Source organism: Galeopterus variegatus, unplaced genomic scaffold (assembly GCF_000696425.1).
Source record: "Galeopterus variegatus unplaced genomic scaffold, G_variegatus-3.0.2 Scaffold60, whole genome shotgun sequence".
NCBI lineage: Eukaryota > Metazoa > Chordata > Mammalia > Dermoptera > Cynocephalidae > Galeopterus > Galeopterus variegatus.
The window spans coordinates 964,893-991,807 of NW_007726171.1; the positions used below are offsets into that span (position 1 = coordinate 964,893).

The 26,915-nt window shown below is 39.5% G+C and overlaps 2 protein-coding genes across 3 annotated transcripts in view; one reads left to right on the plus strand and one right to left on the minus strand.

Annotated features, from left to right (window-relative positions):
* Positions 1–381: 381 nt before the first annotated feature.
* RPL6 (ribosomal protein L6) lies at positions 382–5,059 on the minus strand. Of its 2 annotated transcripts, none has more exons than XM_008576230.1 (7): positions 4,982–5,059; positions 3,897–4,133; positions 3,708–3,806; positions 2,478–2,621; positions 1,934–1,982; positions 1,177–1,361; positions 382–575 (listed from the first exon to the last, which is right to left on the minus strand). In XM_008576230.1, exons 2-7 carry the CDS (start codon positions 4,131–4,133, stop codon positions 423–425), a joined length of 867 nt encoding a protein of 288 aa, XP_008574452.1. In that variant the 5' UTR covers positions 4,982–5,059; the 3' UTR covers positions 382–422. The 2 variants fall into 2 exon arrangements, with proteins under 2 accessions (XP_008574452.1, XP_008574446.1); XM_008576224.1 differs by having other exon boundaries at positions 4,807–5,030.
* A 5,654-nt stretch (positions 5,060–10,713) lies between these two features.
* The window catches only part of PTPN11 (protein tyrosine phosphatase, non-receptor type 11), an 89,281-nt gene continuing 73,079 nt past the window's right edge, over positions 10,714–26,915 (plus strand). Inside the window, exon 1 of the mRNA XM_008576242.1 lies at positions 10,714–10,905. Coding sequence (XP_008574464.1) covers positions 10,892–10,905 — 14 coding nt within the window. The 5' untranslated portion in view covers positions 10,714–10,891. The remainder of the gene's footprint in view (positions 10,906–26,915) is intronic.

A 26,915-nucleotide genomic window follows, 5' to 3' on the forward strand; every position in this document is an offset into this window, starting at 1 on the left:
GACTGTGGGGGAGGGGCTGAGAATTAAGCACATGTTAAGAAACTAAAGGGGAGGAGGTCTGCAGTCTGAAGAACCCACAGTTGCTTCTCATCTACATAGTTTAGTATTGCTTATTCAGGGACAATTGGGAAAACGCTACTGTTTTATATCGGTAGAGTGTGGGTGAAAAAGCCGAGAAGCCAGACACTAAGTATAAACCTGAAGTGAAAAATGCTGATTCAAAGCTGATGAGGAGCAGGCTCTACTGCAGACCCCACTCCCCTCCCATCCCATTCTTTAGAGGAGAGGCAAAAATCCCGTTACGTTGGCAGGGCCAAATCACACCTCTTGGCAGGTAAGTTTTTTTCACCACACCCTCCCCTCCAAAGACAGAGACACAAATGAAATATATCAGTTATTTAATTTGGTTCTTGGTAAGAAATTTAGAACACCAATTTGTGAGGATAAATTCCATTCGTCAGGGCAAACAGAGATCGCAGGTAGCCTTGGAGCTGAGGAACAGCTTTGATTTTTGGTAAAATTTGCGAGTCCACAGCTTTCTGATCTGCCTTGCGCTGCTCTGTAATCTCGTACTTCTAAATAAAAAGAAAATTTAAACATTTAAAAATAGGCACATGCACACAAAAACAAACAGGCACAAATACTGAACTATGCAATTCACTAAGGAATCCTGTCTCACAAGTGTTCAAGTCCCAGGAATATTTAGAAAACGATTAAAGGCAATTTTGATAGTCCTTTCCTTGGCAGGCTGTGAAGTACAACCTGTCCCTTTTTTATTTTTTTTGGCAGTTACTGGTAGGGGGTTTCTGAACCTTGACCTTGGTGTTTTAACACCATGCTCTAACTAGTTTCTTACATAATTAAAATAGTGAAAATAAGAAAAAAAAAGTAGCTCTTATCCTTTTGTCTACTTTAATATGCAGCAAAGATAAATAAAAGTAAATTCTCAATACAACGATAGCAGTAGTTCCTGGAAGCGTTCCACCAAAACCTCAGGACTCTGAGTTGAGCTCCCAGGCCCCCAAAAGAACTACTGACTTTAGAAGAATCAGGAAAAATACTAAGTATTTCCCAGACATTTCACATTATTTACCTTTTATTTTTCTTCTGTTTATTTTTACTCCTAGCTACAAGGGGCCAGTGCTATCACAGGAGATGACAGAAATAGAACCTTACCTCTTTTTCTGTGTCGAAGATCTCACCTTCCTGGTGTCTAGGCTTCCGCAGCTTCTTCTTCTTAAAGTATGCATCAGTGAGATGTTTTGGTATTTTTACATTGCTGATATCAATTTTTGTAGAGGTGGCGATGACAAATTTCTGGTGTGTTCTACGTAGAGGAACCCGATTGAGGACCAGAGGTCCTAAGGAAAAAAATTTAGTGAGGGAAAGAGGAAATAATCATTTAAGAACTGACTTGAGTAGGCATTGTCTGTATTTGGAGAAATTTCAAACTGTTCTTTCTATTGCCAGCACGCAGCACCAAGAATTAAGATTTCAGTTTGTCTAAGGTTTTCCTTCCCCCACACATCTTTTAAAGTCACCCAACTTGGAAAAAGGTACACTAAAACAAGGTTGGTTAAAACCAGAGGTCTCTGAAGGTAGCTGAGTACTGCTCACAGAGTGAAACAATTCACTTTTTGCCTGTTTAGTAACTCCATCTTGATACCAAGTGACGGACCAATTACACATTTTATGCAAGATGAACTCCTTGGTACCAGTAGCCAATCATTCCTTATTCTAGGTGGCAGTTACTTCTTGTGTTGCTACACAAAATACCTGGCTTCATTTAACTAAGATGTATACAAGGCAATGAAATGGGGGGCAGAATCTCATGGCATTGAGAAACTTCCAAGTGGATGGTAGCAAATGTATATACTGCAAGCATTTAAAAATCCAAGTTTCAGAGAATATAAAAATCTGAAGTTTTTCTTACCAGTCACAAGTAGCAAGCCACTGCTCAGCTGCTTCAAGAAAACCACCCTCTGTAAATTAAACAGGAAATAATTAGTTTTGGGAAACTAAAAACTGACTTCTGAATCAAATCACAGGCATCTATATTTAGAAAAGGAAATTCTACACGTATATGGCTTGGCAGTTCTGGAAGCAACCACACCAAGCTACTAGGGAAGTAACTACAATACAAACATTTTCAAGTAAATATGTTATTTGTAACAAGTAATATAACGAACAGCACGAACTGGTTAAGTCAATTATTATATATTCTGGATTAAATCTATTATTTGTAACAACAGGAAGATGTTTACACTAGGTGAAAACAGTAGGAAAAACTATGCGCAGTCTGTATGACCATCTCTATATTGAATGCTCTGCTAGCGAGTGACTGGGTTGTCAATTTTACAGTATGGGCCATTCTCACCACCCTGCAGAACACAGGTAAATAAAGGAATCCGACATCCAGAGTAAAAACACTCCAGGCAACTGCAGTGAAGCTGCACAACCTGAGGTACTTGGCTCACCTTGCCTCTGTGGCGCCCAGTAAGGATGATCAGAATGGTCCCTGGAGTGATGCTAGCTCGCAGTCTTCTCACGTGCTGACTGAAAGGTTTTTTGCCGTGGCTCAACAGCTTTCGAGGAACATCTTCAGTAGGATAATATCTAGGCTGGAGAGAGTCCATGGGTCCCACTTATTGAAATAAGCCATTCAGATTAGGAGAACTGAGTTCTGATGTCAGTGAAACTTCTACTACAACCTTTTTACTTATTTGAAACTCAAATGCCTTATTCACACTATTGCATTTTCATTTCTCATAAGTAGAATTCTGGGATAAAACTAAACTTCAGAGATTACAAGGCAAGCCACCTCTATATCGTCGTGGCAGTCATTCTCGAGAAAGCTTTTCTGGAGTCCCTGACCTCTATCTAATGTAAACTCTTTCAGAAAAACACATGTCCCAGACACCACATTTTGCATTTTATGAAGAGGGAAGCATGGCTTGTTTTCCAATTAAAATAAAGCGTGTTCATATCCTCAACACTTCATCCGATCCTCCCATTTTATCCACAATGGTAAACAAATTGCACAAAGCTAGATGTTAAAACTGCCAGTACATTTATCGTAAAAATAAGACACCATACAAGAACTATTAAGGATACAATGACAATAACTCACAATAACCTATTTCTTAACTATACCATATCATTACTGCAGTATTGCTCATCAAACATTAACACCTAATAGGAAAACCAAGTCACAAGACGAGAAGCTCACAAGACAGGGAAATCAAAGTGCCATTTTCCCTATGATGCAGTAATTCTCGATTTGAAGTGTGTAAAATACCTGGGACTGTTTCCATAATGGAAATTACAGAGCAAGCCCTTGAGAATACACTGGGTCTTGCGTGTGGTAAAGGGGGCCAAGCAGCACTGCTCTAGTGGATAAATAAATGTTCTATAGGACAAGCAGTGTGTCCTAGGCTCTATATATTATTCAGTCTCCACAACAACCCTCTGAGGTAAACCTTTATTCCTATTTTATATGTGAAAAGACAAAGCACAGAAAAGCAACTCAATTTATTTAAGATTAAACAGTAAATGTCGAAGCCAAGTTGCAAACCCAGAACCCTTTACCTGTGCTTAGCAAATCTTTGGCATATAGAAACTTGTATAACTTGAGTATACACACAAAAAAATCTTCACAGTAATGAGAGCTTAAACTAAAAGTCCAAACAGTCTCCTCCAAATCTTACCATTTTGCGAAGTTTAACCACCCGGGTACCACCATTCTTGTCACCACCAACTGGTTTTGTGATAGTAGCAGGAACCTTCTCCTTCTTCTTCTTTTCAATCTACAAGGGCAAATATACATCAAAAAGTCAGAGGCAGACAAAAACCTTGAGGTTAAAATATAACGTCCAGTGGTTTCCCTCATCTCTTACCCTGGACTTATTCGCTGAGTATTTCCTCTTGTACATGGCCTTTCTGGAATACATAGCAGATCGGGAATATCTGCCAATTCCTCTAACGAGGACAGGGTTTCGGCTGCAGTGGGGCTTCCCCTTCTTGGGCTTTTTAGCCTTGAGGTTAGCCTTTTTAACCTTGCCACCACCATCAGCCTTCTTGGCTTCAGGTTTCTTCTCCTTAGTATCCGGCTCCTTAGCTTTTTCACCCGTCATCTATCAATTAAAAAAAAAGAAGACATGTCAACAATCACCCATAACAAGGCAATACTGAAAATGTACATAGATGGGCTGGGCTTCCCAGACTAGAAGTCTTCCCCCCTCGAAATACAGGGTTTCCTCCCAAACTCCACACCCCTACTCCAACCCTCATTATGGTTAATTTCGGGGTTGTCTCCCCGACACATTATAAACTTTCTGAGGGTGAGGAAATATCCTACTCCCCTAAGATATTTACTTAAGACAGAGTTTTTAACAGTCTCTACAACTAGCAAGCAGCGAGACTAGAACTTGAAACAGTTTGCTTTCATGACCTTTGCTCTTAACTTTCAACACCACTGTCTCATTAAAGAAATTCGGTTTAGAAGGTGATAACACAAAAACGAGCCCAAACTCAGTCTAGACTGAAAAATGCTCAAAGACCAACAGACGACTTCCGGTCGCGGACGTGGAAAGACTGCAAAGAAGCTTTCGGCTTCAGCCCCAAATCCCAACGTGGCTAAAACAAGCTCAGCGGCATCTTTTAGAACATGGGCCCAGGATTCCGGAGAGCGCGCCCTCGCCCTGGTCCTCCTAGCCCCGCTAGCCAGTTACGGGTCCCTGCAGGGGTCCGTTCCCACTGCCCAAGAGGGTGCCAAACAGCCAGAGCCTCCCTGGCATTCCACCTCACCCTTTTCGACCCCCGCCTCAAACCCCAGCGAAAGAAATTAAGAGTCTGGGGAGGCCTCTCAGTGGGCCTGGGCATGTCCGACTCCCGTAGGTGTCGATTTGATGCCCTCCAGGTTCGGATGGCGAAGGATTGGGGTCCTGAAATCGAGTCTTGCATACAAGACCGCCATTCTCACCTTGCAAGATGGGAAAGAGAACTAAAAGTCCCGGCTTCCGGTCTATAAGCAATCATGGGAGGTGTTGAGTCTCACTTCCTTCCGGATCTGGGGCATCATGGGAAATGTAGTACTAGTCCTATATAGGGAACTATTTTTTGTAGTAAGAGGTGGAAGGTAATTTTTTTTAAAGAATCACTGGCTTGCCTTTAATTAATTTTAACCTTTTAAGATTTTAAAGGTGGAATCAACCAGGTGAGGGTATAGGGCAAATAATTTTCCAACACTTCTCGTGTGAACTTAAATTTTAGATTTTTCGTTGGAGTAAAACTGACTCTTCACTGTTAACAAGGTTATCTCTGAGTTGCAAAAATTCTCTTTCGGTCCCCACCACCTCCCCCGTATTCTTCCATTCAGTCTTGGCTGCCACAATTAGATAGAAAGCTCGAGGATACTATTTTCTTGCATCTGTGGTGGAAACCTTAAGCAGGAGACAGTAACTGCTTCAGGTGTCAATAGATGCACAAAATAGTGAAATTCTGAAAGTATCTCTGGGAACCGGTCTAAGATTGCATTTTTGGTTTTGCTTACTAACCATTTTCACACTACCATTTTCACTATAAGAATGGATAATGGTGGGGCTGGCCCTGTGGCGCACTGCTACAGTGCGCCGCTTGGGAGCGCGGTGGCACTCCCGGGGAGGGTTCGGATCCCACATACAGACCGGTTCCCGCTCACTGGCTGAGCGAGGTGCGGGGGCAACACTGAGGGTTGCGGTCCGTTGCCGGACACGAAAAAAAAAAAAAAAAAAAAAAAAAAGAATGGATAATGGATGAAGGACATATTCTCCAAGTAAAGTGAAATCTTTCCAATGAAAGGCTAGTTGAGAATCTGCCACAGACATTTTCTCAACAGTTGGATTAATGCCTACATCCCCTAATCAGACTGTAGACTATGCTCTATGGGGGAGAGTCAAAGAAGCTAGGATTTAAAATACATAAAATAGCTCTCTCAGCTCTGCTATTTTCTTATAAATAAAATAAATAATAAATAAATAAATAATAAAATGCATGAAATATATTCCCGCTCTCAAAGAATACACAATCAAGGAAAAAGCACACAAAAAATTAATAATTATAAATTATTTCTCCAGGGAAATTTAGGAAAGTTTTATGGAAGAGTTCACTTTTGTGTTGGGTTTGGAAGAATAAATAAGAAATTAGGCAGATGAAAGTGGCAGTTGGAACAATAAATGCACATACATGGAGGCATATAGGAGCATGGTCACTCATTCCTTCTAGAAGAATTTACCGGACACTTTGTACTCAATTTCTTCATTTCTAACATGGGGATAACAATAGTACTTCCCTCATAAGGAAGTACTATTGTTATCGTTGTTGGGAAGATTAAATAAATTAATATGCACAAAAGCACTAAGAACCATACTGGTATTCGATGTGTGGTAAGTTCTATATAAATGTTAGCTTTTGTTATCACCGCCACCAACACCACCATCAGTATCATCATCATCAACATGGTAGTTGTTGATGAGGTCCTACTAAGCCCCAAGTATTCCACTAAAGTTTATGCACCAGAGATAATAAGAGCAACTTGCATGCTATGTGCCAAGAACTGTACGATGTGCCCTGCTTTATCTCATTTAATCCTACCAACAACCTACAAAGGATACTATTATGAGGCAACTGAGGCTCAAAGAAGTTAAGTAACTTGCTCACCTCGTAGATCTGATTCCAAAGATTACACTCTTAACCATTAGGCTGTAAAGATTAAAGAGATAATTAATGAAGATGAATAAGAGAGTTCTTGGCTCATATTGGAATTAAAAATTAGAATAAGGGCTGGCCAGTTAGCTCAGTCGGTTAGAGTGTGGTGCCGAAAGCATCAAGGTCCAGGGTTGTTGCTCTCTGTATCAGCCAGCTGCCAAGAACTAAACAATAGTTATTATCTTTCACAAAGTAAACAACACAGTATATCTGATAGTTATTTACCAGGTCAGAACCCTTAAGGTGAAATGTACACATTTGTGATACCATCTGGCTTGAATTTTCCATTCTCTTCCATTTGTCTTTGGCTGGTGGCTAGAACTTTTCCCCTTGATTTCTTCAGATCCAAATCACCAGCTTCATAGCTTTGTCTCTAGGAGTCATTCACCCTTTTTTTAGTTCTGGTTGTCTGAGGTTACAAATACAGTGATAAGATGCCCCTGAAGGTCTCAGAGGTTCGAATGGAACCTTTTAGACCCCAATGAATGCAATTGCCACTCCTGCTGAAACTTGGTTCTAAACCAGTCTTCCCTCCATATAGATTAAGGATGAGTGTGATCCTAATAGACCGCATTTTATGCCAGTTTAGGATTATTCACTGTTCATTATGTATATCTCAAGGAAAAGCTTGGACACTGCTCTTTTTTGAGAATAGGAATGTCAGCAGCTTCCTGGACAAAGCACCTCTTAGAAACTGCTGCTGCAGAAGTTGTATCGCAGTGAATGAAATGCGGAGTTGCTTACTTTAGCCCCTAAAACATTCTGACAATCTCAGAGATTTTCCCCCAGTAAATGCCCAGAAATATTTGTTAAATGACCTGCCATTGAAATAAAAACACAAGTGAACCCCCTCTTGTGTTTTGCTGTGGTATTGCACAACTTACAATTCATTAGTTAGGTAAAATATCAGCAATGTTGGTTATAAAGTAAACATTATTATTAAGCACTTGATTTTACCATATATAAAATGTTGTTAAATTTGTGCAGTACTTTAATCACAAGGCAGACATTTTTGCAGACACTAAATCATTTTTGGGGGGGGGGGCGGAGGCTGACTGGCCAGTACTGGGATATGAACCCTAACTCTTGACCTTAGTGTTATAACACCGCACTCTAACCGACTGAACTAACTGGACAGATGCTAAATCATTTTAAACCTCAATGTAACTTTACTGTGAAGTAAGAATTTAAGATAAAAGAACCGAGGTTCGATTACAGTAAATGCAATAAATGACTTACCCATGGTCACACATATACTTAAATTGAATTATACATATTTGTGCTACAAAAGAACACAAAACCAGTAGGTAGTTGAACTGCAGAAAGGGCACTTGTAGTCTGGGAGCTACTTGCTATATGATAAGCCACTGCACATCTGCATTCTTATTTATAAAATGGGGAGGGTACTGACAATATTGATAATATTAAGGTCAACATAGTGATTCACTCACTCACTCAATAATTTTCTCATTAGGAAGTTCATGGAAGCACTATTTTTGGTGTAAAAAAAAAATCCCCCCAAAACTCACAAAACCCTGGAAATAATGAAATCAAAACACAAATATATACACACATGTATGTGTATATGTGTGTATATAACCTATACATACTATGAACCAATAAATACATACACATATTATGAACCCATTAAAAAAATAAAATAGAAAAAAATTCTTATATGTATGATGTATGTGAGTGAGTGTGGGTGTGGGATGTGCATGTGTGTTTGTACGGGTACAGAGAAAAAAGTGGAAGGATACACACCAAATCATTAACACTAGTGGGATTGGGGTAGGGAAGATGTATATACTGAGGAATAGAGAAATTTACTGTTTTTATTTGACTTGTTGCAAGAAACTTGTATTACTTTTGTAGGTAGGAAAGAAATTCAAATAAAGTATGTCTAAATGAATATGTCTTAATCTTGTTTGTTATTTGCCAGGTATTGTGCTAAGCTCTGGACATATCAGGAGGAAGAAGACAATGACTTTGTTTTAAAAGGAGCTCATAATCTAGGGGAAGAGACAGAAGAGTCAGCCAACAATGATGTTGAAATGTGTTAGGTGCTGATAGAGGCATGAACAGGCTGCCCCAAGAGCACAGGAAGGCAGCCTCTGTTTTATTCTCAGCAAGTGGTCAAAGGGTGTATGCAGACAATGTTTCCTGGAGGAGCTGCTTGAGTTGGAGCTAAACTTTGCATGATACTTAGTTTTCCAGGTGGAGAAAGGTTTGAATATTCCAGGTAGAAGGAACTAAATTTTGGAAGGCCAGGATGCAAGAAACAGCAAGAGGCCTTTGGAAACTGCCAGATTACATATATGTGAGGTTGCTGGCATACCATATCTATAAGGGCCTGATGTGCTTAATGTAAGGTTTTCAATTTAATGATGAAGGCTTTGAACCTCCTTCGTAGAACAGGGAGTGACATGATTAGATCTGTATTCTAGAAAGATCATTCTAGAGTGTACAGAATGTAGGACAGGCTAGGAAGGTAATGGTCCCTGCACTCAAAGAGCTTATAGTTTACTTTGGAAAAAAGACAAATGATAACCAGTATTTATCCAGTGCTTACTTGCTTACTTTTCCAGGCACTGTTCTAGGTACTTCACAAACCTACCTAGCGGGTAGGTAGTATTTTGATCCCCATTTAACAGAGAAGGAAACTGAGATGCAGAGGAGTCAAGTGACTTGCCTATGGACATCCAGGCAGGAAGGTCAAGAACATAACCCCACATGATCTGCCTCTTAGATTTATGGTGAAGGGGCTGGCTGTTTGCTTAGCTGGTTAGAGCATGGTGCTGATAATACCAAGATCCATGGTTTGATCCCTGTGCCGGCCAACTGCCAAAAAAATAAATAATATAAAAAGATTTATGATGGAATGTATTAAGTTCTAAGCTAGGGTAGGTGTTTTGGCAACCATCTAACTTGAACTGGAAGAATCAGGCAAGGCTTCCTGTCCCAGAGGAAGTGGCTTCTAGTCTGAGAAGCAAAAACTAGAGTTCATGTGGGGGGAGGTCAGTAAGTCATCTTCTTAGTGAAGCCTTCACTAAAGTACCCTATTTAAAATGTTAATAGTCACATCTTCCCTTGTTGTCTTTTCTCCATAGCCCCTTTTTACCTCATGTAGCTCATATATAAAAGTTATATACATATAAATTTAAAATTCATTTTTATAGAAAAAAAATAAATATATAAGTAAGTAAATAAAAATATATTTATTTACTGATTTTGTTGTTTTGGCTGCTGGCCGGTATGGGGATCTGAACCCTTGACCCTGGAGTTACCGTGCTCTAAACAAGTGAGCTGACCAGCCAGCCCTATATTTACACCCCCCCACTCTAGCTTCTCCTAAGAGAACACAGGGATTTCTGTAGTTTTTGTTCACTGTTATATCCCCATAGTATAAAACAGTGCCTAGCAGGAAGAAAACACTCAACAGATGTTGCATTATAATAACAACTTACAATTATAAAGCACTATATAGACAAGGCCCAGTTCTAAGCATTTTACATGTTTAATCTCCACAATAACCCTATTAAGAAAATACAATTACCATCTTTATTTTACAGAAATGAAGGAATGAAGGAAACTGAGGCTCAGAGAAATTAACTTTCCCAAGGTTACACAGTGGAGCGGCGATTTGTGGAGCGAAATGAATGACTCGATTTGGCAGTATGCGCGGGGATGGCATTGACACCGCGAGAACAGATGCAATCGGTCCGTGGGGGCGTACAAATGAGCGCGCAGCTCACACACTGCAGACAAGGTTTAAAGGAGGAAGTTCCCCGAGGTTGCTTGGGGAACTGCGCAGCGGTGGCTCTATTGAACCACCGAACTGCCATTACCAGCCTCTGTTCAGTCCCCGGCAGAGGGGAAGCAGGAAGTGGCCGCGATCGTCGCGTGGGGTGACGTCACGGTGGCGCCGGCGGCGAAGGGCGGGGGAGGAGGAGGAGCGAGCCGGGTTGGGGGGCGGCTGCACAGTCTCCGGGATCCCTAGTCCTGGAGGGGGGTCTGCGCGCGGCCGGCTGGCACTGCCCCCCGTCCGGTCCCGAGCAGGCCTCCCTCGGGCCAGCCCGATGTGACCGGGCCCAGCGGAGCCTGAGCAAGGAGCGGGTCCGTCGCGGAGCCGGAGGTCGGGAGGAACATGACATCGCGGAGGTGAGGATCCCCAAGGGGCCCGGCCCGAGCCTAGTGCCGGCTCCCGCCGTGTTGGGTCAGCCCCGCCCGGGAGGGGGCGCCTCGGCTGGGCTTCGGACTCTCGCCCTGGATGGGGGGGCAGGTTCCTTCCCATCCCCCTTGTCTTCTCGGGGACAGGGGCCCGGCCCCATCGCGCCCCCACCCCTTGGGTCCCCATTCATTTCCTGCCTCCCCGAGTTCCGGCTACCGCAGTCCCGGGGATGCCGGTCAGGACGGGGGCAGGTAGAACCGCCGGGGGAACCGCGGACGCCAGCGGCCCGGCTCGGCGCCGCATTCCTGACCCATTGCCTCATGAGAATTGCCTCATGGTGATTCTGAAATAACCCCGCTCACTTGGGGAGGCTCCTCGGGACACGGGAAGGGAAAAGCGCGGGGCCAGGTCCCCTACGGCCGAGCCGCGCTGGGTCACTGCCACTCGCGCACATTTGGGGACTTCGCTCAGGACCCCCGACCCTATTATATGCACCTTTGCATCTCCTTTCCCCCCCGTCTCTCACGTGCCACAAATGGAAAAACTGACTGTATCTGCAGCCACTAGAAGTATTTCCTTCCTCTGCGATCTTCGCTTTGGGAGGTGGGAGGGAAGGGAGCTGTATCCAGTCATTTAATCCTTCACTATAGCCTTAAAAGTCGGATAATTTTAATGGTACCCGTTTTACAGATGTAGAAACTGAGGCTCAGAAGTAAAATGTTAGTAAATGACAGGATTTGAAACCAAGGGTAAGAAGAATGATTAGGAAGTTAATGAGGTCCTCTGAAAGTTCAGGATAATACTACTACTAATAGCTAACATTGATTTAGCTCTTGCTTTAAGCCAAACACATTTAATCTTAACAACTCTATCAGGTCGCTACTATTATCTCCGTTCTAAAAGTGAATAAACTGAGTTTCAGAAGTTAAGCAAGTTGCCTAATGTCACTCACCTAATAAGTGGTGGAGCCAGAATCCCCACTGATAATCACCATGTTGCTGCTATTATTTGATAACTATTGCTAATCATTTGTAAGGCTTAATTTTGTTATCAAACAGTAGTGTGACCTATTGTTTTCAGATAATAATCCTACATAAGACCCATTGTTTATTCTTTTCCCTGATTGTCCAGTTATGGTCACTGTCTTAGACATTTGAAAAAACACTTTCAAGCTGTTGGGTCTATTTGGATGAGATACTTTTCAAAATACCAGGAATGTCTCTTCAAAACACCCCCGCAAGTTGTTCATGCATGGTCCTGCAACAAAAAAAGGGAGAAAAAAGAAAACTGAAAACTTAGGAAGTGAGTGACTTGGACAGGTCTATTGGTCTTCTGCTTACAGAACTGGGTAATATATAACTGTATTTGAGCAGAAAAGTATGCAGCCTCAAATGTTCTAATTCTTTAGGGAGCTTTTAAATAAAACAGTTGTCTATTCTTTAATCTGTCAAATAGTCATTGAACCTTTTGTTCCTTGTGTCTGCTCTTCCAGACAAGTAAGGGTCTGCTGCTGTAGGGGACAAAAAGACTGGGGGCTGGGAGTGGGGAAAGGGTGTTGGTAGTAATAGACCCTACATTGTCCAGCTTGTTAGTTTAGAAGCAGGGAAGTGTGAGCATAGCCAAAGGAGCAAGTGGTAAAGATGACAGTTTGATATGGAGTGATTCCTTCTCCCCTTTGGTCCTGGTATTTCTTACTCACCTGTTACAAAAAAGAAATGTGTTCTACTTAAAAAGTCAAATTATAAACATAACACACATAACTGGGAATTGTTTATTATTTTTTAAATTGTAAGTCCATTTTATTTTTTAGGCAGCTTTATTGAATTATAAATGACATTTAATAAATTGCGTATATTAAAGTATACAATTGGATAAGTTTTGACATATATATATACATTTCATATATCTTGACCCCTCAAGATAATGAACATATGTATCACCTCTCTTGATGCTTCTTCGTGCCTTTTAGAATCCCTCCTTTGTTCTCAGGCAACCACTGTTGTGCTTTCTGTTACTATATGTTAGCTTGAATTTCCTAGGATTTTTATATAAATGGAATTATATCTGGTATGTACTCTTTTGGTCTGGCGTCTTTTTTTTTTTTGTGTGGGGGGAGGGTAGCTGGCTGGTAAGGGGATCTGAATCCTTGATCTTGGTGTTAACAGCACCATGCTCTAACCAAGTGAACTAACTGGCCAGCCCTGGTTCGACTTCTTCTGCTCAGCGTAATTATGCTGAGCTTGTGCCAAATAGTTCATTAATTTTTATTGGTTAGTAGTATTTCATTGTATGGGTATATTGCAGTTTGCTTATCTGTCCACCTGTTGATGGGTATTTGCTTGTTTCCAGAGTTTGGCTATCACAAATAAAAATGCTCTGAACACTCATGTACACGTATTTGTATGGACATGCTTTCATTTGTCTTCGGTTAATACCTACAAATGGGATGGCTGGATAGTGTAGGAGGTGTATATTTAACTTTTTCAGAAATTGCCAAACTGTTTTCCAAAGTAGTTCTATACCATTTACATTCCTACCATAGATGAGAGTTCCTCTATGTCCTCTCCAACACTTGGTACCATCAGTCATTCATTTTAGCCTTTTTAGTGGATGTGTCAAGGTATCTCATCGTAAAATGACTAATAATGTTGATCTTTTCATGTGCTTATTTGCTGTCTGTTTGTCTTCGTTGATGACAACTCTGTTCAAATCTTTTGCCTATTTTTAAAGTTGTTTTCTTATTGATCTTTGAGAGTTCTTCGTATAATCTGAATACAAGTTCTTTAGCAGAATTGCAAATATTTTCTCCTAGTCCGTGGCCTGTCTTTTCATTTTCTTAACGGTGTGTTTTGAAGAGCAGAGGTTTTTAATTTTGATCAGGTCCAGTTAATCAATTTTTTTTAATGGATCTTGCTCTTAGTATCATTTCTGAGACATCTTTGCTTAACCCAAGGTCTCAAATGTTTTCTCTTTTGTCATATATAAGTTTTATAGTTTCAGGTTTATGATCCACTTTGAATTAATTTTTGTGAATGGTTTGAGGTGTGGGTACATGTTCTCTTTCTTGCATAAGAATATCCTGTTGGTTCTAGCACCATTTGTTGAAAAGACAATCTATCTCCATTGAATTTGCACCTTTCTTGAAAATCACTTGTCCATTTATGTGTGGTCTACTTCTGGACTCTATTTTGTTCCATTAATCTATTTGTCTATCCTTTTGCCAATAACATGTGGCCTTTTTTTTTTTTTTAAAGCCTACAGCACCTTGTATGCCCACATGGTCTCCCATCCAAGTACTAACCAGGCCTGACCCTGCTTAACTTCTGAGATTAGACAGATCCGGAATGTTCAGGGTGGTATAGCCATAGATCACATGGTCTTGATTACTGTAGCTTTATAATATGTCTTGAAGTCAGATAGTGTTAGTTCTCCAGCTTTGTTCTTCTTTTCAAGTTATTTAAACCTAGTATTAATTCATTCAACAAGTACTTATTGAGCCAGCCAGGATAAAGCAGTGAGATAGGCAAAGATTGCTATTGTCATGGCTGAGAAAGAGAGAATAGGCAAACACATGAATAAATAAGACAATTTCAGGTAGTAATAAATGCTGGGAGGGGAGAAAAACCTCACGGAAATGTGAGGATGGGGAGAATGCAGTTAGTTTTGATAGGGAGTTTAAGGAAGTTCTTTCCGAGGAGGTGATCATATGAGCTGACACCTGAATAACAAGAATTATTATAAAACAAAATTATTATTATTTACCATAAATTAATAATTATTAAAATTATGATTATTAATATGTTTAAAATTAATTATTATAAATTAATAATAATTTTGTTTTGCTTAATTATCAAAATAATTCGGAGGTGATCATATGAGCTGACACCTGAATAACAAGAATTATTATAAAACAAAATTATTATTTACCATAAATTAATAATTATTAAAAATTATGATTATTAATATGTTTAAAATTAATTATTATAAATTAATAATAATTTTGTTTTGCTTAATTATCAAAATAATTTCCTTTAATTAGTGTCTTTAGGGTTTGGAATTCTGTATGCATTCAGTAATGAAAATGTTGGTATATTCAGTGTACTGATACCTCTCAATATCATAGGCAGGGGTACTAAGGCATTGAGCAATTCAATGACTCCCCCCTAGGTAATTTAGTGGCGATAGTACTGAATTTAGATTTAGTGATTGCTTGTCTGCCCTACTCTGCCCATGTTCAGCTGACAAAACTGCCTATATTCTCAAGTCTTGCTTCAGCATGTGGTACATCCTTTACATTAGCTTTTTTTCTTTTGAAAGATAACGTACGATGACTTGAGCTGAGAGGGGCAGAAAACTGAGCTTGTTCTCAGACTGGAGACTTTAGGTTTATCTATTGCAGGTCAAGTACATTTTGTCCTAAGCTCTCCCTAGTGGCCATGTTTGTTTACCTCCTGTGGGAATAAATAAACTTGCCTTGCTGAAAAATAACAGTTCTGTGTCTTTCTAGTTGAAACTGAGATGTTTTTATTTATTATTATTATGTCCCAATGTAAGGCCAAGTCTTTGGCCAGAATTGCTCACGTTCAGGGCCCGCTGCTAAGATTACTTACCCTTCTTGTGCATGGTCAGTGTTATGCTTCACGCATGATCCTGGAAAAGCAGAGCCAACTCATGTTTGTAATTTTAACTAGCAGGCCTTGGTGTACTTGTGTTAGGCAGCTACAGAACAGCAGGGACACTGAGCTTATTCCCCTTTCCTTTGGGAAACACAAACACTTGCCATCAAACGCCAACATTTTTAAGGAAAAGTAAGGCAAATACTGATGTTCGGCAGGTTCTGTGGTGGTTGTGGATTGCAACCAACGGTTTGAGACCCCTGAAATAGATCCAAATGCTCTAAAATGCAGCCCAGTTCAATACTATGGAGGGTTGTTTGCTATTAGCAAACATACATGCGCTTTAGTTCTTGACAATATTGAACTATGAAAGATACTATCCATGTTTGTAGGGATCATTGAATTTAGAGAAGGAGACACACTTTTATGCCAGCATCAAATGTGTTTGATAAAGCTAGTACCAAAACTGAAATCTGAAATTTATAAGTATAGAATATACTGTTTAGAATGTATGTATGTACAAGGGTACTTCAGAAAGTTTGTTTATTTGCCTACTGATATACACACGTACACACTGTGTTTATACTTACATATATGATGTGTATATCTATCTGTGAATACATACATACATACACACATATAATACCTGTTTTAAAGATAATGGACAACAGATCCAAATCTTTATCATCCCATTGATCCCATCATTTCATCTAATGAAACATCCATTCATTGAAGAACTGTTCATGGTGAGATTACTGTGTGCCAGACACTGTGCACTTGGTGTTCCAGCTTGTAGGAAACAACACATGTGAAAGTGCTGAGATGGGGGAGGTCATGGAGTGTTTAAAGAGCATGAGGGAGCACGTGCAGGAGCTTTGAGACTGGGAAGGAATGGGGACTAACCACTCAGGGATTCTTAAGATCTTCAGTGTCATGTGGACCACGGAGAGGAGTTTGGATTATATTTTAAAAGCAATGCAAAACCGTAGAAGGATGTGACTAGGGGGAGTGACGTGAGCTGGTCTATTTAAAAATATCCCTGTGGCTGCTGTGAAGGAAGGATTGTAGGAGGCAAGTGTGGATTCAGGAAGATCAGACAAGTGACAAGAGAGGCTTTGAAGTAGGGTAAAAGCAGTCTGTGGAAAGACTTTCTTGGAAGCAGTTTTCTTTTATTGCCTTGTCATCTGTGCAGAGATGTCGACCAATGAAACGCCGTGAAAAGAGAGCAATTTATAAAGACATAGCTATTCACTATCACTGAAAAAAGCTGCTTTAACAAGTTTTTTGTAGCTTCTTATTTAGAATGCTTGTCCCTATTGACTGCCTCTCTTTATAACTTATCCTTTTCCTGTAGAATATTAAAATTTAGTTAGAAAGAAGGAATATTCTTGTAATCTAAAAGTACCAAACTATAAACTTTCTCAAGGACAAAGATAATAATTTTGGGGGACCAGCAGGTAAGAAAGATATACCGAGTATCACTTTATATCACATATATATTATCAAATGATATGTGATATGTTTCTTTATATGCAAGAAACTGAAATTAAATTTTGGATTCCTAGTTTGAACTCCCTTCTTAGTATAGCAGCCTTGAGAATAAGTTCCTGAAATTATTGGCTTGCTTGACTGTTTCCCCACATCACTGGGGGAGGGAGATGCATAGATATAACAAAATATTCAGTATTATTGTGTTTTCTTTTTGTTTCATCAGCGTTTTTTTTGTTTTGTTTTGTTTTTTTTAAACTAACTTGACCTAAGTAAGTTCCTAGCCTCAAAGAGTGAAGCCTTTGCAGACTCTGCATTCACTAATGAGGGATTTAGATTTTAGTTTCTCAGACAATAGCTTGGGCTTGTAAACTCTTCTTGTTTTTTGTTTTTGGGTGGCTGTCCAGTTTGGGGATCCCAACCCTTTGACCTTGGTGTTATAAAACTGTGCTCTAACCAACTGAGCCAATCAGCCAGCCTGGGTTTGTAAACTCTTGCAGGCAGATTATGTCTTTTATTTCTTCAAGCCCACTCAGCACAGGGCTCATGTATAGTAGGTCTTGAAGCCTGTTTTAGACATTGATTTGTTTTTTTGGAGGTGGTAGCCGGCTGGTACAGGGATCTGAACCCGTGACTTTGGTATTATCAGCACCATGCTCTAACCAAGTGAGCTAACTGGCCAGCCCTGGACATTAATTTGAGGCTCTTTTTCACAATTGCTGGTGTTGTGTGTGTAAGTCTTTCTATGAGACAGGTGGTACCCCCCTGGCCATATTATGACCTGAGTTCCATAATAAATGTAGATAATGCCAGAAGGTTAGAAGGGATTGTTGGGGTTGGCAGGTTTTTCAGGTGGTAGAATGAGCAAGGGGAAGATGCTTACTTCTCCCTTCTCCATGTGACTGTCTCTAACCCCTTCTGCTCAGTCTTTTTATCCTTCACTCCCATCAAAATTCATTCTGTTCACTGCCATTTATCAAGAGCGTACTGTATACATGGTGAGGACTGGCAATTTGTCTTTGTCTCCTCATCCTATCTGGTCCTACTGTATTAATCACCTTGTCGTTAAACTCAAATGGAGTCATTTCCCCCCCTTTTAGGTAATATAGGTGTAGTTTTTTTTCGTTTGTAGACTAACCCCTACTGAGTCCAGTTTACTCTAGGTAGGAGATAGGGGTTAGAGATGTGTGGTTTCTTTTCTTTTCTTTCTTTCTTTTTTTTTTTTTAAAAGATGACCGGTAAGGGGATCTTAACCCTTGACTTGGTGTTGTCAGCACCACGCTCACCCAGTGAGCAAACCGGCCATCCCTATATGGGATCCGAACCCGTGGCCTTGGTGTTATCAGCACCACACTCTCCCGAGTGAGCCACAGGCCAGCCCTCTTTTCTTTTTTTTTTGTCTCAGTACCTACTGTTACAAGTGATTATAACCCTTGAGGCCAGCCCTATAAAGATTTTCATTAATTCTGCTGTTCTTTTTTACCTTCCCTTACCAAGCTCTTAGGGGTTGAATTAACTCAAAACTGCTCCTTAGTAGTGATAAGCATGCTGTGGATCACAAAATTGTCAGTGATCAAACGCAAGTATTAAGCATAGAATTGGGAAAAAGGTTTTGGTAATTACAAATGTTTTTTCAAAAAAAAATAGCTAAGGAAGGAGAGTTTAAAATATATTAAAGCTCAAGTAGGTTGAGTTATAGAAGCTTCGATTTCTAATTACATGTTATTTGAAATAATGTAGAGACAGCCCCAGAGACATGAAGCAGTTAAATGTACGAAAAGGCAAAATGGCATATGTCAAATGGCCTGTGTGAAACTGACATAATTATGCATGAGAAGTATGTATCCTGCATGATAACAACAATGAGAACTAATGTTTATTAAGCCCTTACTCTGTCCAGCCTCTGCTAAATGCTGGTTACTAAGTTTCTCCTGAAAATATCACTGTCATCTGTTTACTCTTAATAACAGGATGTGTATAATTATAAGTTGCAAATAGAATAATGTAATTTATTTAATCAAAGGGTGAGGAGATGACCACCTGTCTTATCTTCTGTTGCTTGTCTAGCTGATGGGTGTAGGTGGTGTTTATCCAGCTTCACCTTCAGCAGTGGAAGCTCCTTTTTTAGTGTCTTCCATACCCTTAGCGTCAGCAGATAATCTAAGTGTTATTTCTGTAAACATGCGAAGGTGAGAATACTTGGTTACAGTAAAAAAACCTTCTAAATTCAGAGTCCCGCTTTAGAAATTTTTAGAAGTAAATGGAATGTAACGGTTAAAAATTTAATTTCTCAAGTCCACTTTGCACACTGGCACATGGCAGACATTCAGTAAATGTAGCTGTAATTTTAACCAGCCATAATGTATAATAGCCAATATATTAATTTTTTCTTTCAGAGTCAATTCATAATTGCTGGGAAAAAAGTGTTTGTACTAATATAAGCATAGAGAAATCATCTTTTTAATTTTATAATTTATAAGGTTTTATTTAAATATAAAGTATTATTACTAGTAAAAATGTAAATATCTCTTTTCTCCATCCCCATAATCTCTTGATATTAATTCTCATCTCTGTCTTATTCACTTTATTTCTGTCATCTCTTTTTAGTACCTACCACAGCCAGCTTCAGGGATAAGGATGGATAACTCACTGATGATATAATTCATGCTGGTTACTCAAGCAAATGCAGTTATCAGATTTTCAAAACAATTTTTACCTTTTTATTTGGAATTAATTTCAAACTTGGAGAAAAGTTACAAGAATAATAGCATAAAGAATACCCATATACATAGAATACCACTTACCCATAGTCACCAATGTTCACGTTTTATACCATTTGCTTTATCATTCTGTCTTTCTCTCTTAGTCTGTGTGTGTATGTATGTACACATACATGATATTTTATAACTTTTTTCCTGAACATTTGAGTGTAAGTTACGTATATCATAGCTCTTTGTCCCTAAATACTTCAGTGTATATTTTCTAAGAATAAGGTTATCCTCTTTAATTCTTAACTTTAGTAAATTTATCATTGATAACAATACATTTGTCTAATCTCTTGTATCAGCTGTGTCAGTTGGATACTGTCCTTTATAGCATCTCTCCCCCTCTAGTACAGGATCCAGTTGTATTTAGTTGTTGGTCTCTTTAATCTGGAACATTTTTGCAGCCTTTGTTTGTCTTTTATGACAGTGACCTTTTAAAAAAGGAATATACCCCCCCCCACCCTTTAAAATAAAAGATTTCTGGGCTGGCCCGGTGGCGCACTGCTACAGTGCGCCGCTTGGGAGTGCGGCGGCCCTCCCGCCGAGGGTTCGGATCCCACATACAGACCTGCTGCTCACTGGCTGAGCGAGGTGCGGGTGCATCACCAAGGGTTGCGATCCCGTTGCCGGCCCCGGTCCGGTACGGGCGCGACACTGAGGGTTGCGATCCGTTGCCGGTCACGAAAAAAGACAAAAAGGAAAAAAAATAAAAATAAAATAAAATAAAAGATTTCTCATTCTGGATTTGTCGGATGTTTTATCATTATTAGATTCGGCATTCTCAACCAGAGTACTAATTAGGTGATGTTGTGCCCTTCTCAGGGTATCAAATCTAGAGGTACATGACGTCCATTGATGATGTTAATTTTGATCACCTTGTCAAGAGTTCATCCACTTTCTCCACTGTATCATTACTGTTTTTTCCCTTGTAACTAATAAGTGATTGATGAGATAGTTAAAGACCACATAAATATCCTTCTCCTCTCACAGTGTCTCCATTCATTCAGCATCCATTGATGATTCTTGCCTTATCCAAGCTTTACTATGATGTTTGCTAATTGCATATAAGAAAATTTTAAAGCTGTGCTTCAGCTTTTAAGCTACAGTAGTAGCGTTTATTTTTGGTGGCTGGCCGGTAAGGAGATCCGAACCCTTGACCTTGGTGTTACCAGCACCACACTCTCCCAGGTGAGCTAACTGGCTAGCCCCAGCAGTAGCTCTTTTTCAAAAATAGATCCTGAAATTTTTTTACACACTTTGACATATTTCTTTCCAAATTGAATTGCACATTGAGAAAGCATAAAACTGTGCCTTATCCTCACCTTTTTTCAATCTGAATAATTAGGAAGGGAAGGATAACTTAGTATTTTATGTTTTTCATGCTATGGTAGCTGGGTTTATTTAATGTATAGAAAAATACAACTCATGTTAGTAAATAAAAATACATATATTTTAAAAAGTGTGTATGCTTATTGGCTTTATTGAAGGGAAAAACAAATCCAGAATACGTGTGATTTTTTTGTTGTAGTTATATGCACTTAATAGAAAAAATTACATTTTCTCCTCATAAATTAAACAAAGCTTAAAACCAAATAGTTTATATTCTATCTACTGTAATCCTGGTAGAATGGTTGTTGACCTTTGTAGAGGTGTTTATGACTTTGGTTCTTTTCTTCTACCAGAACTTTCCAGTTAACTCAGAATAAATATAAAGTTCCATTTCTCTCAGTGGGGTTTGTTTAATGGGCTACATGGTGTAGTCTACTTCAGCTGGTTGTCCAGTGGAAAGAACCCTCAGCAGTTATTTTTTTAAGTCTACATATGTTACCATGGTTACCAACACATGCAGGTTTACAAGTGAGGGGCACAGAACAAAACTGGGTGAAGTATTGTCAGGGCAGCAGTGTGGTAACAGTGGTGAAGAGAAATAGCCGAAGAGTTCTTCTCCCTACTTGTGTTAACTTAGTTAAAATATCAAAATTTGGTGTTTCCAAATGTGTGGGGAGGCTTTGGGGCAAGTTTTTGGCTTATGCACAGGTACTCTAGGCATTCACTTTCTAAATTCTTATTAAAATAACTGCAGTAACATATAGGTGGGGAAAAGTACCTTCTTAGTACCACAAATCAGGTAAGAAGTGACTGTGTAGTAAAAACAACTTTTTTTTTGTCAAAGAAATTGCTGGTGGGGCCAGTTTGAAGAGAGCCTTTGACAGTTGCTGTCTGCCTCTTCCTCTTGCCTACATGGAAGTGGGAGTCATCTTTTACAGCCTCCTGGTGACAACACCAGGTCAGAGATGTGACACTGTGTGGATGTGGGAGAGAACAGTGATGGGGTTCAACCCAAGGCTGCTCTCTTCCTTCCCTTCTAGCTTCAAATATTTAAGGAACTGCTACTCCGTGTTAACCCTTTGCTTGGACCTGGGGATGCACTGGTGAAGATATAGACTTGTCCTCTCCCCTCCTGGAAGTGCCAGTCTCGCCTTTAACCTGGCAATTGTAGAAATGTGTGATTGGACACTATGTTGCATATCACCCAGGGGAAGCAGGTGGGGTAATGAGAAGGTAGGCTGGGGGATCTGACTGGTGTCACCAGAGGGAAAAGCACTTGCAAAGTCACATTTGGCACATTTGAGGAAATCTGAGAGGTCATTAGAGCAGAGAGTCAAGTAGGGGCCACACGTTGCAGGGCCTTGTTAAAATCTGTGACTTTATCAGAAGTACCTGTATTTTCTTCTGTCTAAAAACCATATAGTTCCACTGGTGAAACTCTAAGGACTGGTTCTGTGCTAAGCATGTTATATGTATTAATTTATTTCCATCGCACAACAGTGCTGAGTTAAGTTAGTTTCTAAGCATGGCAAAATCTGATAAATTTAACCATGTCAAGGTGAACTTCTGTACGAAAAAAATACCACAAACAGGATAGAAAGGGGAAAAGAAAGCTAAGACAAATATTTGCCACACATATAATAAAGAGTAATTTCCTGGTTATATCAAGAGCTTCTACAAATGAAGAAGAAAAAATCCAGTAGGAAATGAGCAATGACAAACTGACAACTCATAGAAAAGGAAAAACAAGTGGCCTGAAAACATGCAAAAGTGCTTAGTCTGACAAAGAAATGCAAACTAAAATGTTATTTTCCATTAATCAGCTAGACGAAGACGAAAAAGTTTGATAATATATGTAGTATTGGCAGAAGTGAGGGAGAACAGGATTGCACACTCAATTTATGGCTGTCTAAACTGGCACCTTCTTTTGAGGGCAGTTTAGCAATATTCGTCAAAATAAAAAATTGTATTTTATTTTTTATTTTTTACCAGCCAGCCACCACCAAACAAACAAACATATGTATGTATGTGTGTGTATATGTATATATGTCTTGACAAAGCAACTTTATTTCTAAAACTTTGATTTATAGATGTAAAAGTGTGTAAGAATGATTGTAAAGGATGTGTTCTGCTGCATTATTTGTCATAACAAACACCTGAGAATAACATAACTGTCCTATAACAGGGATCAGAGTACAGATAGCACATTCATCCAGTGGAGTATTGTGTAGCCATTAAAAAGAACGTTCTGATATAGACAGATCTTCAAGTTGTAGTATGTGAAAACATTGGGGTGTAGATCAGGATGATCCCATTTGTGTGTGTGTTGTGTGTGTTTCACACAGGTGGGCATGGAAGGAGTAGCGTGAATGTGCACTTGTACACATACGTATCTGTATGTGCATAAGACATTTCTGAAAGATTAAAACCCTGTAGTTCCATTTTTTTTTTTTTTGTCAGCTGGCCGTTATGGGGATTTGAACCTGTGACCTTGGTGTTAGAAGGCTGCGCTCTAACTAATGTAGGTACTTCTGATAAGTGTCCCTGAAAGTCTAAGGGAACCTTAGGCTTTTTCTTTGACTCGCATAACTAGATGTACTTTCTTTTCTTTTCTTTTTTTTGGGCAGCTGGCTGGTACGGGGATTGAACCCTGGACCTTGGTGTTATCAGTAGCTTGCTCTAATCAACTGAGCTAACTGGCCAGCCCCTATCTGCACTTTTATAATAAATGAATTAAAAAGATTTTAGGAAGTTTATGTTTGTGTTCTTAACAAGATCCAGAAAGAAAATGACTAAAATTTAGAGCAGCCCCCAAATAGCTGGCTGAGATAAGGAAAGATTAAATAGGAACGAAAACAGGATAGCCAAATACAAAGATCTTGACAGAAGCAGTTAGTAGGACACTTGAGGCTGCTATCACAGAGGTGAGGTAGAGGACAAACTTGAGAAATTCCTTTAGAATGTATTTTTAAAAAAGAAAGAAGAGATGACAGGGGCAACAGTAAGGGAGCAGACCAGCAGGTAGATCGTGGGGGCCCAGGCTGGATAACTGGTGGCTTTTTTTTTTTTTTAAGGTGGTTGGCCAGTATGGGGATCCGAACCCTTTACTTTGGTGTTATCACACCATGCTCTAACCAACTGAGCTAACTAGCCAGCTTGGCATCATCATTTCTTGCCTGGATTATGGCAGAGGCTTTCTGACTGATCTGTGTGCTTCTAGCCTTGCTCTCACTGTAGCTTGAAGGATAATTTAAAAATATGTCAGATCACATGCTCTTCTGCCCCAAACCATCCAGTCCTTTCCCATTTCACAAAAAGTAAAGGCTGGATTTTTTACAGTGTCCTCTGAGATGCTACATGGTCTGGTCCTTCATTACTTCACTGGCTGCATCTCCTACCCCTCTGTCACTTACCTGATCTCCAGCGTCGTTGGCCTCTTGCATACTTGAGCACATCAAACATAGTCTGCCCGTGTGTGCTTAATCTTGTTCCTCTCTTTGCCTGGTATGCCCCTCTCCTCTACACCTGAATGTCTCTGTCTCATTCTTTCCTGATCAAATGTAACCTTATTCCTGAAGCCCTCCCCAGCCACCCTGTATAAATAGCATGACATTACTCTCCCCACACTTCCTGTTCCCCTCACCCTGCTTTATTCCTCTTTGTGGCACTTATCACTGTCTGACATTTTATTTATTTACTTGTTATTTCTTTATTTTCTGTCTCCTCCCATTATAAAGAAAGCTTCATGAGGGCAGAGACTGTTAACTGCTGTGTTCGCTCTCCAGGTCCTGAATGCATGGTTTATGACAGCTCTTCACTCTTGCGCCCCTCTCTCCTTCACTGTTGTACATATTAATTGGGTCAATATTTGTTGAGAAGCCTCTCAAAAGTTCCTCTTTTGTCAGTATCGGGACTCTAACATTTAACTATTGGATTATGTTCCTGGGAGCATTTAAAAACATTGAATTAGCCTATAAAGGTCCAAGATAATTTGGTTTTAGGTATTATTCTCATAGCATGGATCTTGGTGACTTTTGGAATCCATGATGGAAATCATCTTGCTGGAAACTAGAGAGGACTCCTCTGAAGCAGGTGCTGTCTGTGATGGACTTTGTCATTTGTGTGTTTTAAAAACATTTTATTTTGAAATTAATTTCAAATTTATACAGAAGTTGCAAGAATAGTACAAAGAACTTCTTTTTACTTTTCACCCAGATTTACCAGTTAACATTGTACTATATTTGTATATACCATATGTATGTATTTTTTCTGAACCATTAGTATGTTGCAGACATGGTATCTCATTGCTCCAAAATACTTCAGTGTGTCTTTCCTATAAACAAAGATACTTGATAACACATCCACAGTACATCATCAAAATTTACATTATTACTACTCTCAAATCTTTATACCCCTTTCAGATTGTTTCAGTAATGTCCCTCATAGCAAAAGACAAAACAAACAGCAACAAAAACTCTTCTTCCCTTTTGCCCCTTTCCTTCTGCTCCATGATATTGTCCAGGATCATATAATTCTGTCTTGTACTAGCCTTTAATTTGCTCCCCTCCCCATCTTTTAAGGTTATGACATTTTTGAAGAGTACATGATGCCAGTTAGTTTGTAGAGGTCACTTATTTTGGGTTTGTCTGATGTTCTTCATAATTAGATTTAGGTAATGTATTTTCTGCAGTAATATCACAGAAATGACCCTGTGTTCTTCTCAGTACATCATATTGGGAGGCATGCAATGCCTTTTTAACTCACAACTGGCAATGTTAACTGGTTTTTTTTTTTTTTGGTGGCTGGCTGTTACAGGGATCAAACCCTGGACCTTGGTGTTCGCAGCACATCGCTTGAACCAAATGAGCTAACCAGCCAGCCTTGTTAATTTTATAAATTGGTTAGAATAGTATCTGTAAAATTTCTCCTCTGAGAAGTTCATTAGTAAGTATTTTTTTTACTTATTAATTAACAACTAATTGAGCATTTTGTGGGGAGATACTTTGAATTAATTGCTGTAACTCTCCTGTCCCTCCTGAAATTCCATCATTCCTTCTACATTTATTATTTGTGATTTTGCGGCAAAGAGCTTTTTCTTGTATTTTTTAAAATTGTGGTAAAATATACATAACATAAAATTGATCATTTTAGCCATTTTTAAGTATACAGATCTGTAGCATTAAGTGTATTGACCCTGCTGTGCAGCCATCACCGCCATCCGTCTCTAGACCATTTTCATCTTTCCTAACTGAAGCTCTGTACCCATTAAACACCAACTCCCTATTGTCCCTTTCTCCCAGCCCCTGGCTACCACCATTCTATTTGCTATTTCTATGAACGTGACTCTATGTACCTCATATAAGTGGAAGTATTTGTCCTTTTGTGACTGGCTTATTTCATTTAGCATCATGTCTTCAAGGTTCATCCTTGTTGTTCATCCATTCATCCATCTGTGGATGTTCAGGATGCTTCCATCTTTGGCTTTTGTGAGTAATGCTCCTATGAACTTGGGTATACAAATACCTATTTGAATCCATGCTTTCAGTTATTTTGGATATATTCTTAGAACTGGAATTCCTGGATCATATGGTGATTCCATGTTTTAATTTTTTGAGGAACTTTAATTAGTTTTAATATATCTGCATGAACTCTTGGTTTCTTATTTTATTCAATGGGTTATAATCTGTTAATATCATTGTTTATTTTGAGCTACAAATTATCCTCCAGTGGGAGGCCCTTCAGGTTGGCCCCTTTATCCTTTCAGTGTGTTTTCCCTGTTGCTTTTTTTTTTTTTTTTTTTTT

Coding starts and splice junctions, on each gene's coding strand:
- RPL6 (XM_008576224.1), bottom strand. CDS start 4,962: ATGCAAGACTCGATTTCAGGACCCCAATCCTTCGCCATCCGAACCTGG. Junction 4,134..4,806: donor TGAGGCGGGGGTCGAAAAGG/GTGAGGTGGAAT, acceptor TTTAATTGATAG/ATGACGGGTGAAAAAGCTAA. Junction 3,807..3,896: donor ACTCAGCGAATAAGTCCAGG/GTAAGAGATGAG, acceptor TTGCCCTTGTAG/ATTGAAAAGAAGAAGAAGGA.